Source organism: Harpia harpyja, chromosome 4 (genome assembly GCF_026419915.1).
Source record: "Harpia harpyja isolate bHarHar1 chromosome 4, bHarHar1 primary haplotype, whole genome shotgun sequence".
Lineage (NCBI taxonomy): Eukaryota > Metazoa > Chordata > Aves > Accipitriformes > Accipitridae > Harpia > Harpia harpyja.
This window is the reverse complement of record NC_068943.1, coordinates 62,102,639-62,116,963: the sequence shown is the minus strand read 5'-3', so window position 1 is coordinate 62,116,963 and position 14,325 is coordinate 62,102,639. Positions and strand designations below refer to the sequence as shown.

Sequence of the window (14,325 nt, the reverse complement as noted above, 5' to 3'; positions counted from 1 at the left end):
GGAATATAGGGCAGCTTTTAATATTATCTGATAGCAACGGCCTGTAATTTACCCTTTAGAAATCAATAAAAACATAATGTTGTAGGCTTTGCCTTGTTCAATAGTATGCTAGGGTAAAGCAAGCAGAGTTCCTCTGAGAAACCGTCTTCCTTTTGCTGTGGCAATGGTGTTACTAAGCTAATCTTTAAATCATCTGAACAGCTTAAAAGACAGACTATCTCATATCTAGCTGTATATGGGGTGAATACAAAACATATTTTCCACTAATGAGCAATAATGTTTAACTGGCATACTCATAAAGTATGAGAAATCCAATACAACACATGGAACATCTGCATACAGGACAATCAGTGAAGCTACTCTCTTCAGTTCACCCAAGACATGTTTATGTACGTTTACTTCGTCTTTTGCCCCTTATTCTTTCTCCCTTTCAAACCCAAAAGGATATGGGATAGCAGCAGACACAGTGCTAAAGCAAACTAGTGTAAATGCAGAAAATTTAAAAGTGATCTTATTTTCCTTCCAGGCTCACTCTTGCATTAAGAAATCATGTTGGAAGTCTCCTGCAAGAGCCACGGAAGCAGACTACCAGCCTCGTTTTCAATGCCCAGGGCTGCAAGAACAGTATTTTACCCAGGCTCCTTCCCCTGCTATGTACATACTTACAAAGAGGATTCCAGATGGGGTTGGCAATTTGTTGGCTTGCCATCTGAACCAATCTCTCTGATATTATTTATAGAAGGTCTGCTTTTAAATGGGCTAGCTGATATTCTCATCCATCTCACTGAAGCCCTTGACTCCAGGGACTGCCAGCGGACTGTCACAGCCATGACACTTGGCAGGCTGGGTCCTCGGTTGGTATAAATCAGCACTATTCTTGCTTACTGCTGCTAAGGGTTTCACTTGACATTTTCACTACCACTTGATTCACGCCCCAGATAATCTGTCTCACTTTCATGGTTTTACTTGCGTATTTAGCAAAAATCCTCAAAAGCTGTTAGCTAGCTTCTAACTGAATATTCCAACTGAAGTGTCCTTTTAGACAGCTTCCAAGCACTGCAGTACTAAATGGTATATTATTATTAAAATTATTATTTTTAATGAATATAACCATTATTAAAACTCCCGGTTCAATTACTGTACATTGGAAACTTTTCTGAGATTTATCACTACCAGAAAAGTGTAATTTTTATTATACAGAAATAAATTAGTGGGCAAAAGCAACATGTATTCTTATTTATGCTATGTTGCAAATTGACAGACAATAGTTAACTGTCAATTATTTCCCCCTTACAAAATATGAAAAGCTATTACCCATTACAGTATATTTAAACAGAGTTATTAATTTCTAGTCAAGTATTTGCTCTAACTTAATGCTGGAGATTTACAAAACAAACTAATTGCATTTGAAAGATTTGGCCCCATGAAAAATGGCATTCACCATTCTTTGGTCTGGACTACTGTTTGGTTTTTTGAACCAAGAAGCAGAACAATTTGGAATATTAAATGCAATTTTCAGCTGTAATCTGCCACTACAGCTGGTGGCCCACAGAAATGCCCAGGGCTATTTGAACGCTATTGCGGCAGAACTCACACATATTCCAAATCATCGTAAAGCTTCCTTTTTCCTAGACTGCCATACAGTGTTTTGCATACATTCTTTGGCCTTCCCCCCCCAACAGGGCAAGGAAATGACCTATGGTGGATGGAATTTAAACTGATACCTACATAACCTAAAGGGCTCAGTTCTGTATCTACTGAAGCTTCCTGTCTCCCCAAACATTTGCCAATCAATTTAATTGAAGGAGCATCAGTGTGCTCAGTAAGATGATCAAGAAAATACTACTTTTCCTTTGGAATGTGCTCTTCTATTCATGTGGTTCTTTGTATGAAATACCTTCCAGAAACACTAAAACATCTGGCTAATGTCACAGTTAGAAACTTCTCCACATAAGCAAGTTTCCAGTGCATTACTTCTCCACACGAGTGCCTGACCTTGTAGCAAAGTGTACTAAAAAGTTCCTTGGCCATAAATTTTAAAATAGAGAGCAAAAGCAAGAAAACAAATGACAGAAATAATTCATTGCATCAACGTGCAGTAAAATAAATATTTTAAGGAAGGTTCCTCTCCTTGACAGAGGATTATTATTTTTTTATTTCCTTTACAGTGCTATACATACAATAGCAGCAATACTGCATGGTACTGATCATCATCTCTTACTGTATTTTATTTCCACCCAGAAAGAATTGCATAACCATAGTATAACTGCTAGTGCATTTTTCACAACCCCCTCAACCAGCAGCCTCTGTTAGTCTGAGAAGCGTGCTGACTAGTTCCAGCAGTGGTGACCTTTGTATGGGCTCACTGAGATCACAGACTCAGTTCCCATAATCTGCAAAGAAGCCTTCAGCTGTAAACAAAACAATTTTAATGCTGTCTCTCATCTTTCCTCAACGAAAAATCTCATAACAGAGTTATCCACTGTACTTCTAACATAACTAAACAGTGAGGAATCTGCTCTGGCATAATCAAATAGATTATTTTACCTAAAAATCCACAAATGGCTCATACAATGCCCTTCACAGCAGAAATGAGGTATGAACTTGCAACAGTTGTTTCATTTTCTTCCATGGCTCTTAACATTCCCAGACTGGCATTAACGAACTATCACTTCTTTGTCAATAAAATTTCTGGAATCCTCAGAGAATTATGGTTTTGCAGATCAGAAGAGGATGGGGAAGTATACAAATACGAAGATAACGTTCTTATAAAATATAAGTATGATAAACGCTACAGCACCTTGGAAGTTAGCCAACCAACAAGAAGTACAGCACTTTATCCTGTGGGGCAGCAACCACATGAGGCAATACAACTGGGAGGGATGGCAAAAGGGAGATACATAGTCCATACACCTCTCAGAGGTTTGCCCTTTCCACTATTCTTGCTGCAGTTCCTGAAAAGCATTGGACTACAACCAGGCAGGTCCTCCTTGTTCTACCTGAGTGCAGGGTAGGCAGAGAGACACCATTTCACTGTCCTGAGAACGCTGAACTTAGTGGGAAGGCTGACCCATCTGATGTCTACATGACTTAATGTTTGATCCACAAGCATCAGTGGATCGATCTGCACAGAAACAGAGCTTATTTCTTTCGACACAGTAAAATCCCTTTCATTGCACCAAGGGAGTAGTACAGTTTTACTTTATCTCAGTATAAATGTTACTAATGGAGTCTGTTGAGAAAGACACTGTAATCAACCTATTCTGGTCAACGTCCCCTCCCCCCGCACCACTAATCCTTCCCATGTGCAAAGAAAGCTTCAGCTCTGTGCCACCCCAGCACCATCATGTGTGCACATGTTCACAAGGTATCGAGGCTGCTCAGCACTTTGCAAGACTGAGCCTGTGTATTTCTCAAGCAACAGATATCCTTTACTAGATCCAGTCACACAGTGGAAGAAGTTAGTGTGGTTAGGTGATGCTTACCATCATCTGTCCCAGGGTTTTGAGGATTCCTTGATTCACTTCAAGCAAAATTAGCCAGGTTAGTCAGCCAATGACAGAGAAGTGTTTAACCTCACTGGGGTGATTTTGCCTTAAAGGAGTGCTCACATAAGCTGCTCTGCTATGGATCAGTGTACACAGCGTGTATCACCAGTGCACGGTGTACATGAGCGGGGATGGTGGCAGCAACGACTACGTGGGATCAGCAACCTCTTCTGTCAGCACTTTTGAATCTAGAAGAGGATGGGGTTTTATGGCTGTTGAGCCATTATTGTTTTGCTTATCTAACAACTGCCTGCATAGTAACTGTTTCTATCAACATTTATTTGTACCAAGTGAGGTTAATTAGTACTGTGTATCATCACATACCTCTTGCTAGAACTCACTATGAAAGATGACAGCTTGTAGCAACCCACCACAAAGTACAGGCAGGGTTACCAAAAGCACGGCCAGTTTTCACCTTGATCGTCTTATCGGGGAAGCAGGCATGCCAAAGATCATGCAACTCCCACAGAGGGGTAAAAAGGACTGTGATCATAGTGAAGGTGATCACACAAGGAAAGCAAAAGACAAGAGTTATTTTATGCCCCCTCTGCCAGTCATTTAAATGGATATAAAAGATATATATAATTCTCTCTCTCCCAATGTGTTTGGGACCCAATACAGTTGCAGAGGTACTGACAATAAAGTAGTAGTAGCATGTGAAAAGGATGGCGCACTTGGCCTCAATATGGAAAATAAATGCAATTTCAACAATATAAGAGGAATCTATGCAAATACTTCTGCAAAATACTATGTGTCACCTGATAGCCAAAAAGGTCCTTATTTTTTCCACCTATGCAAAGTGATAGTTTGGCAATTGCGCTGACCATAAGATGGACATTAAGCTATTTACCCTTGAATACTTAAACTAATGGACAGTCTAGATACAACAGACAGGAACAAACTGCCCACAAAATATCCAGGAGGGAAGTTTTAAGAGGGTCTTAACCATCAGTGCAGACATCTTCTGCAACTGGCTCCCGGTGGCATCAGTGAAGACAGAAAACAACCAATATATTGCAGTAACAGGAGGATGCACTTGGGGCAGCTCTCATCTTGCTACACTGTCACAAATCACTGGAGGCTGGTTCTCTGCTGACACACTTTTTGAAAAGTGATCATTAAATTCATTAAAGTTCCAACTCCATCAACATGGAGCCATTTCAAAGCTCCTCGTCAGGGTCTTCTGAACTTTTTTATTACTCTTTTTCCTTCTCCTCTTCTCTTAGTACGATCAAGTGTTGGTACCTGTCCCATCATGAAACTAGTCACCTATACCAATTAGCTAATCCTGGTTTTTTGCTTGCTAAAACTGAACTGAAATGAAATCTCTTCCTAGCTTCTCATGGGTAATTCTTCAAACCCTTTAATACAAACAGGTTTGGTTAAGGGCTTTGCTCAAGTTTATCAGTGTACTGTAGTTATGGATCACTGTGGTCCGAAGTACTCCCAAATAAGGCCTTTGGCCCCACATATCTTCATTTCATGCATAAGTGCACATTACATAAAGATTAGACTTTTAACCAAATTTAAAATTTTCACTATTTTAGAACAGGTACAAATTAACCTGGACATTTTTTGATTATGAACCAAAGAACTCCCTGTCTTTGCTCATGTTTTCTTTCAGGACAAAAAGCAGTTCTGCCACTTCTCTAAATAAATTATATAACAAACACTGCTGCTTTTCCCCTGCATCCGTAACATAACTTAATAACAAGGCAATCACATTTGACTTGATTCATCTCCAGAATTTCTAGTTGCAATTCATTTTACACAAAACATCCTGCCAGGAAGGTGGAAGGGAGCCTAACATCTGCAGTCTAATAGATTATAGAGCAAGACAGTCTGCTGCATACTCGTGAAATAGTAAAATGTAGCCTAGTTTTAAAAATGATATAATACTGTGCTTCAAAATTCCTTATACCCAAATAAAAACTGGTACAAAAATTAAATTCAATAAGCTAATTTAATTTCTTTTCATGGGCCATATATGTTGATAGGATTTAAATTTGGACTTGCATATGTTTGTATTAAATATAAAGGGAGAAAAAAAATTGAATTTCACTTCTCAGTTAAAAGCCAAACGCCACCTGAAATGACTGGAGGAAATTCAGCAAAACATGTTCATACAATGTAGGACTATTTTCTAAAAGTAGTTATTAATTAAAAATAAAACAAACCTACAAACAAAAAAACCCAACCAAAAACATAGAGACATTTTACTTTCAAGAAGGATTGCCTAAGGCATGTGGATACATCTAACATCGTTCTAAAAACTCCCCAATTTCACAGTCACCATTATTTTTATTCTCTTTACTTCAAGATGACTATATTCTCCATTTTCTGAGACCACAGATAGGCATCCACTGCTGAAGGCTTTTTTACATCTCCTTCCTCCTATTTAAAAGTCGGTTCTTCTATCATGCCCTCCCGGATACCTTGCAATGAAGTTAACTTAACAGTTCATCTAAACCCCCTATTTTCTTTCCCAGATTTCCCTTAAATCTCTACTTTCTCTTGGTCTTCACTGGTGTGTACAATTCTTCCAGCAGTCTAGCTTCATTACTGAGCGATTATTTTCAACAGCCATTGTCAGTCCCAAGAATGGACACACAAGTAGAGATAGTCATGATTCACAAACACTAATGACAGTCTTGGCTGTCATCAGGCCTTGGTTAGGCTTATTTTCTTGGTCATCAAACCTGATGTTGTTGGTTGCAGGACTTGTATAACTTTCAACTTTGACATGGTAAGTATTAAACATTTAGTTTTGGTCGGGACCACTAAATTTTCTTTCTTCCAATAGTGAATGGAAGCAATCTTAGCAACCCAATCATGGGTACTCTGAAGTTCTGAGGGAAAAAGACAAATAACACTTAGTTGTTATTCCAAATGTCATTCTGAGGAATGCACCTTTCCTTCAAGGTGTTTTTTGTTTTTTCATCCACATCACACACCTCTTTGTGCATATCTTGTGCGTATGAGTGAATGTATGCTTAGGAGTGAAGAAACAACATTACACAGGGAGATTGGTAAGACAGGAAACAATACAAGCACTGGAGAATGGAGTGTATATAGGACTTGCCAAGCTCAGCTGACAGGTGTGTTTTCACATTTAGGGAAGAAGAAGGGAAAAGGATAGTGTCTTTATAGTACCAGGCCAGGTATCACTTTGATCAGCTAGGAGTTAAAACCTCACAAAACATAAGTGAAAAGGACACACAACCTGCAGGACAGGGAGCTATCAGTATCGGAAACTAGTTAGACAGCCTGGCAAATGTACAAGGGCTGTTTAACAACAGGGATTGACCTACTACTTGTGGTAGGCAAACCTGTCCTGTCTCTCATGACTGAAAGCCAGACAATGCATTTTTTGTACTATAGCCACATAAATGCAAAATAATTCATGATAACTTATAACAAACTGCAAATTTGACCAAGTAATTGATTTGCAAATGTAACTTGCAGGATTTTCAAAATCAGCTTAAGACCTAAATAAAATAGTTGCATTTCATTCACTGAACTTTCCTTTACCCTCAAAAAGCAATCCCTAGTTTGATACAGTTGGGCAATTTTTGGTCAGGCCCAAAAGAGCGAGATCTGGACTGAATGTCACTGGCCTGGCTGTGTGTTGGAGCTTGCCTGCTTCCTGGGCATTGAGTATGTAGCCCCAGGCCCTGTGTTGATTTCCTTGTTTCCACAACTATTTGCATGTGTTATAGTCAATATGCACCATAAGTAATAGTGTATAATAGCTATCAAACAACAAATTAAGTGCTTAATCTCATTAAATCAAAACACGTAAAAGTGTTCACATTGCTATGCTCCACCCTCTCAAGTTGTAAATCACATCTTTTAGAATGCAAATAAGTTTCATGTTCTATTTTGATGTGACCAGCCTTATTCCACATCAGTAATTGTCTGACACAGTAATTTTGTATGCGTTCAATATTTCACAGCCTTTTTTAACAATTTCTGGCCAGTACAATGAAGACTCTAATCCTTGGCTTCCTATCAGGTAGCAAATGGGCTAACACACATACAGCTAAAATGAAGTGTAATAATGCTTATTTTGTAAAATGCTTTCTTCTATGCCACATTAAAAAGTGTCACGCTATGAAGTTAAAATAAACAAACATACAACTTTAGACCAGAAATAAGCTTCCAATGAGGTCACTTCAAAAAGCAGTTAAAGATCATTTGAGATCATTTCCAAAATGAAAAAGCACTTATTTAGCACTGACATCAGCAAATCAATAAGAGGTCTAACTCCAGGGTTATCATACAGGGAATTCCCTCATGATCTCAGAAATACGAAGAATTAATCGTTAGACTATATACTAGTCTTTTTTTTGAATATACACTCTCTCAAAAGCCCCTCCTTAAACATAGCAAGCCAAATTTCGAAACCCCCACCAACTTCACTGGAATTTAACATTGTTGAATGAGCGAAGAAATAACATTGGGTTTTTTTGTTTTAAATAAACAGATTTCCACCCTGAGACTTTTAATTTAGAAACAAAGTCTTCACAAATTTTATCAAAATTTATGCAACCTCTAAAACTATTATTTCCATTTGCAAGCATAACTTCCTTCAAATTTATAGGAACCTGAGGGATCTCTTGCATGAGATCAGGATAATAATATCAATATGGTTTCATTTTATGTACCTAAAAACAAAGAAAAAAACTAGTTAAGCCACTGGTTATTTAAAAGGTGTCGTCTGGTGAAGTACTCAACATAGGATGCATAAATGAATATACATAAAAGCAGCATTTGGAGATGCTGAATCAGGCATCTGCATCCCTGTAGAAAGCTCCCCAGCCTTAGAGTGGTTACATGATCATTCACCGAGACAACTGAAAGAATAGGTTGTGAAGGTCCTAAATGCCTAAGTCATAACAGCTTCTACTCATGCTTTACTTGTATATCTGTCCCACAACCAGTGGTGAGGACACATACTTCTTTACTTCCCTTCTCTGCAGAATACTCTAGCTCTTTGCTCCCCAGAGTACATTCTGGGAATTGATTTCTATCAAGTGTGGCAGAAGAACTGTTTATTTAGATAGTACTCACCAAACCAAATTGTATTTGCTGGCGTGGCTAACAAGGTTCTTCAAAAAAATACATATTTAAGCTGTAAAGCTCCTTGCCAAAAGATAGTACAGATACTAAAAGTTTATATGGATTCAAGAGGTGACTGGAAAAAATTCTTGGAAGAAAAATTTATTGAAGACTTCTAATCATCAAGGATGCCAACCCGCTTCACCAAGTCCACAAGCCTTGAACTGCTGCAGCATTGGAGCTGTATTTTGAGGAAACACATTCTTACACCTGCCCTTTTCTAGTGGTTTTATTAAGCACCCTGAGCCTACGATGCTGGGGAGAGGGATCTTAAATCTGGTCCAGAACAATCACTCTTATGATCTTACTGTAACCATAAAACTTGGGTAAATGTTTTCCAAGGTTACACCTGTATTTGAAGAGAATAGAGAGGGATGTGAAATACATACTGTGTGTGGATACAAGATGCAAGCAAGTGGCTGTTCAAACTTAATAACACAACTCAGCATTCACTTGTCAGTACTTTGTGCATTTCAGTTATAGGCATCTCTTAATTTCTAAGGTTAAATTTCTCCCAATGCAGATCTCTCAACAATGCAGATTAGGCAATGGGTTGAAGCTAAATTCAATTCAGACTTGATATGAAATAGATCTAAACTCCAATTTTAAAAAGCACACCACAAAAGCAGTGAGCTTTCACCTCACTCAACACAAGTATGTACTATGTAACAGTACCAGATAAGATAGTCTACAACAGCTTTTGAAACTATGCTATGCATGAAATGGAAACATTTCCTTACTGAGTAAGTAATGAATTCTCAGCAAGTCAGTAACAGGCATTTGTAAGCTGTGTTTAACTTGAGGCACCTCAGCTGAAACAAAACTTATAGGAAAACCATAATGAAGTTTGGGCATTTTCATGTTTACTGTGACTGAAGCGAGTCAAGTAGCATGGTGAGCTGCTGTTTACTGCAAATGCTTGCCTTTATTTAATGTACTTTTTGTTTCTCGTATGCAACAGTCATATGATCATGATTTGCACCTACACGTTTGCTAACCAGGATAATTTAGGGGCAATAAAAAGCCCAGGTTACTTTCCCAGCACAACTAGTTTAAAGGCCATCATGATAATACGATAGGAAGATGAAAAAATGGATGTGAAAGTCATTCCCTTCTGCCTGTTCCGTGTGCCCAGCTTCAAACCATCCACCTAGCTGGGGCATGGCCAGGCTGGAGAGATACAGGGCAGCGCTTCCTCCCACCCAGCACCCAGAGGAAGAACCAGGCGTGGCAGAAGAGAGGGAGGGAGGCCAAGGGACCCGTTGAAAGGAAAGCCCTCTCTCTTCTCTCTCTTTTCTCCAGACTGTGCTGGACTAAGGAAAAGCCAATCATATCCACTATGCTCGTCACATACTTCCTCTGTCCTTCCCTTTTTAAGATGTCTCAGTCTATCTTACTCCCCCATGAACACTGGTAAAACACTGCCACATCTATTTTTTTCTCCTCATTTCAGACACCGCCCTCTTACCTCATCCATAGCCAGACCTCCTTGCTTCAGATTCCCATCGTCCTATAACTATCCTTTTTGTTCCTTCCTCATTCTCAGGGGTTTGCACCGCACCTTTCAGTTGCTACATGCTAAAAGCCCACCTCTTTCAAAAACCTTTGTGACTTTGCATGCAATGACATCTCCCGAATGATTTTTTTGACTACAAGCAGTCTGAGGTCATGCTATGCTAAATGGTACATTCAGTGTATGTTCCATTCACTCACGGGAGCACATATGAAGAAAGCTGGTGCATGACAGGTAATGCCAGAAGAAAAGTCGAAAAGCAGTGAAGTGAGGGGACCAAGAGAAGCAAGACGCAGAAGAATTTATCACTTTTTTGTATCTTTTGTTCTGTGTCAACAGAAAAATCTTAAAAACAATTTGTATTTGCTGTCTGTCTTCACCTATTCTGTGTATTAGAAGAAAGATGCACTAGCTACTTGCTTTTCACATAAAGACATTCTGTACTGACTAAATGATAAAAAAGTTTTGAAATATAAAATATTCCTAGGCATCTTCCCCAAGCAAAATTTACAACATTTACCCTCATACCATGACCTGTGACGGAAAAATATTTTAAAACAGCCAACTCATTTTCTTGAGGCTGTATTCTAGATTTCTTGCACTATTGGTGTACACATTTTTTAATTGATGGTATAAACTCTCATTTTATTTATGCCTAGACAGCTTCCTGAGTAACAAGAATGAAACATAAACCAGATCAGAAAACTGGATTTTTCTAACCTACAGCTAATGAATTATGTGAATTTAGTCAAAACTGATTTCAGACACAATATGACAGAAATCTGGCTGCATCTTCCAGAAGAAAGGTTGAAAATATTTCACTGAGCAAAAAGTCAAGAGTAAATATTTTATTGTGTAACCAAACTTAGGACAAACATAATTTTCAGCATATAATTTAACAGAAACAACATTCCAGTCAAATTAGCTAGCTTGACTCAGTGCACCAAAGGATAAGGCAATCAGAATTGCTTCCTCTATTCAACTTATATTTACTCAACTAAAAGCAAAACCAGAGATATACTTGATAGTCACTCCAGACACTACCAGATGAATACATAAAGTGCAACTATTCCCTCACTTGGTCAGCTTAAAGCTACACATCCAACCAACACCCAAATGGAAAATGAACTGATGATTTCCTTCATCATCCATCAACATTGCCATCAACAAAATCTCCATTCTTTCTATTATTGCTAATAAGCATTACCATCAACATGTGTATGCTGTCAACATCAAAACCTCTTACTCTAAATTGCACGTTAAAATTGGACCTGCTTTTCATCCTTTTTCATCTCTTACTCTAAATCACACTTGCCAAAAAGGAAAATTACAATACTCACTTTAGCTACATTTGTGTAGAGAAATGGACTGCTAGAATGCTCATAAAAAAAATCAGACATCATTACTTGTCTCTATTCCAAAGAAATCTTAATCTACTTAGCGGAAATACTGCTCAATTTGTCTCCACCTATACCCATCCTTTCTCGAAAAAGCAATCAGTTAATTTTCCAAAAGGAAAAAAAAAAAAAAAAGCAAAACCAAACCCCAACGAAGGCCCGCTTGCTTCCCGCGGCTTTCCCCTCCCCGAGGCGACAGCAGGCAGCGCTGCACACTGCTGCCCACTTACTTATTTTTTCCTCCCCTCTGGAGAAGGGAAAGCAGCAGAGCTGGCCCATGGCATCTACCGCTTTATCTTCCTCCTCGTCCTCTCTGCGTGTACCTCAAGCAAAAGCTGTAGATCAGGCTGCAGTCCCTGAAGAAATTGCTTATTCTGCTCTGGGAGCGAGCGGGAGACGGGGAGTGAGCGGCAGGCTCCGCCTCCGCCCCGCCCCCTGCCCCGCCCCACCGCCGCCGCTCGGCCCCGGCCCCGGCCCCGGCCCCGGCCCCGGCCCCGGCAGCCCCGGCCCGCGGGGAACCGGGGACCGCTCGCACCCTGCGCTTTTCCTCCCTGCCGTGCAATTTGTCTTAGAGACAGCTGCCCGATCTTCCCTTTCTCGTCCTTACGTCAAAGGAGGGATGGGCACTTAAAAAAATAGGCACCATTTGGCCACCTTAAATAAGGCACCGGTTGTTTGAAAAGCGTAAGTGTGGCTGCCTGCCCTCTGCCACCACAGCTCCCCTCCGCTTCACAAAAGCGTGCTGAGAAAGGGGAGAAAATACGGTTAAGTATATCTATTAAGTATTTATACTTAATAAATGGGCTCTCCTTCTTTCCTCCAGAAGCAAACCCGAGGTTCTAAGACTACGCAAGGAAAAAAGCCAGTCGGGCTGGCCTAGCAAGAGATGCTGAGAAACGAACTGGGATTATCGCTCTCAGCTCGGTGGGGATTCGCTACCCACTTCAGTAGGAATAGAGCTGGTCACCTTCATTCCAGGTTACCAGCCTTCCTTCTCAAGACGGTACGTACATATTACAAGTGCGGGTGACGAAGGTCACCTGGTGGATGTAATAAACTTAGGCTTTTCTAAGGTAATAAAAAGCTAACGAGATGCAACATCAGTAAAGAGTAAGTAAATTAGTGATTAAAGATGAAAAATAATCAAAGGCAGTCCTACAGGGATTAGTACTAGTCCCAACATTACTCAACACAATCATTAATTAATTGAAAGTAAATAAGTAATAAAACACCTAAGAGTGGAAGTTTGGCATGCACAGTGAGACAGGATAGTAAATGAGCACAGCCTGTGTGGCTTTGGCAAACGGTCTGTTCATCCAAAGTATGTAAATAAAACCAAATGTAAAGACATATATTTTGTTGAAGTATTCTTGTGTTCACCAGAACAAAAAACACCCGGCTTCCTACCTATTTTGTCTTGTGGTTCACTGAATTTTGAAAAGAATTAGACGAACGCTATTGGCGTGCTTACACTCTGTTAGCTATCAAAGCACCCTTGCAGGGTAAGAATATTGTGAATATCCAAGCTTTTGCTGCAAATAGCTGTCATCACAAACTGTTCTGTTAGACAACAAAGAATGTACATGAGATACGTGGCTGAGAAGTAGCTCTTTGGTGCCCAGTGAACTCATATTGAAGACTGACCCATGGTAAGCCATTCATAATGACAACAGTCCCTGAATGCCTAATGGCTCTTAAAAGTTGAGCTCATACTGCCTTTTTTCCTTCATTGTGGGAATTAATAAAATCTCTCTCTTCTATCTGGATGTGTATTTCTGCTAACATGTAGACATTTAATATTTTGAGATTCCTACATCTGTTTAATTTACCAGAAATTTCCCAACAACTTTTAAAGTTATTGTTGTAATGGACAGATAACACACTCCATAACATCCATATGCAAAGCATGATCCCACAAGCCTTCTACCATTAGGCTAATAATGAAGGAACACAGGTATACATAGAAATTGTGGGATTACAGTCTAGAAAGTCTGCACAGAATTTCCTGTCCAGGAGACCCAGGAAAACCACGGTGTTTCACTGAAAGATCATCTGTGTGCACTGGAAATGCAGCCTTTCATGGCTGCAGTCACTCTGCTTTTGAAAGTAATTTTTTTACATTCAGAACATTAAAAAAAAAATTCAGAAGAAACCAAATCCACAAATACTTTCTGTTAAAAGACCTAATCTTGCACACCTCCTCTGGCAATACCTGCAGTCACTAATACATTTTGAGCACCCATTGAATAAAACAGAGAGCCTGTGATAGCAATGGTTCTTAGCATTTAATATTAATTTGAAGGATGGATAAAGCATGCACTTGTTTTCCTTATCCCACCGATAAAATACATAAGGCTTAGATGACTTTTTTAATATTCTTGTTTATATTCTAAAGACTAATATTTACAGTTGAAAAAAGAATCCATTTACCACAAAATGAGGGTATGAATTCTGCCACTATTAACCTGCACTTTTAAAGTGTTCTAGTTCATATGACTCGCTTTCCAGAAAACCAGTAATTTAATCAGGGGCATAAATCCTCCACAAAAATTTCTAGTGCTTGATATTCAAACTACTATTTGATTCACAAAATTATATGTTTGTTTTCCTAGATGTAAGAATCTCAGACTGGAGAATCCTATGAATATTTCGTATTTCTTACAGAGATAAGTCAGCTTATCTGAGAAGAACAAGTGTAATATAGTTAACATATTTGTAAGGCATGGTTCCTTATGAAAATAGAATT

The 14,325-nt window shown here is 39.2% G+C and overlaps 1 protein-coding gene across 9 annotated transcripts in view; it reads right to left on the bottom strand.

Annotated features, from left to right (window-relative positions):
* Positions 1 to 14,325, bottom strand: part of AKAP7 (A-kinase anchoring protein 7) — a 90,476-nt gene that overhangs the window by 16,001 nt on the left and 60,150 nt on the right. Inside the window, exon 8 of one of the 9 annotated variants that reach the window (XM_052784361.1) lies at positions 5,591 to 9,018. The exons of 7 other annotated variants lie outside the window; for them this stretch is intronic. In XM_052784361.1, the coding sequence (XP_052640321.1) occupies positions 8,966 to 9,018 (53 nt within the window). In that variant the 3' untranslated portion in view covers positions 5,591 to 8,965. Of the gene's footprint in view, positions 1 to 5,590; positions 9,019 to 9,365; positions 9,482 to 14,325 lie in introns of those variants that run through there. One more of the 9 variants, XM_052784360.1, reaches the window with a different exon arrangement.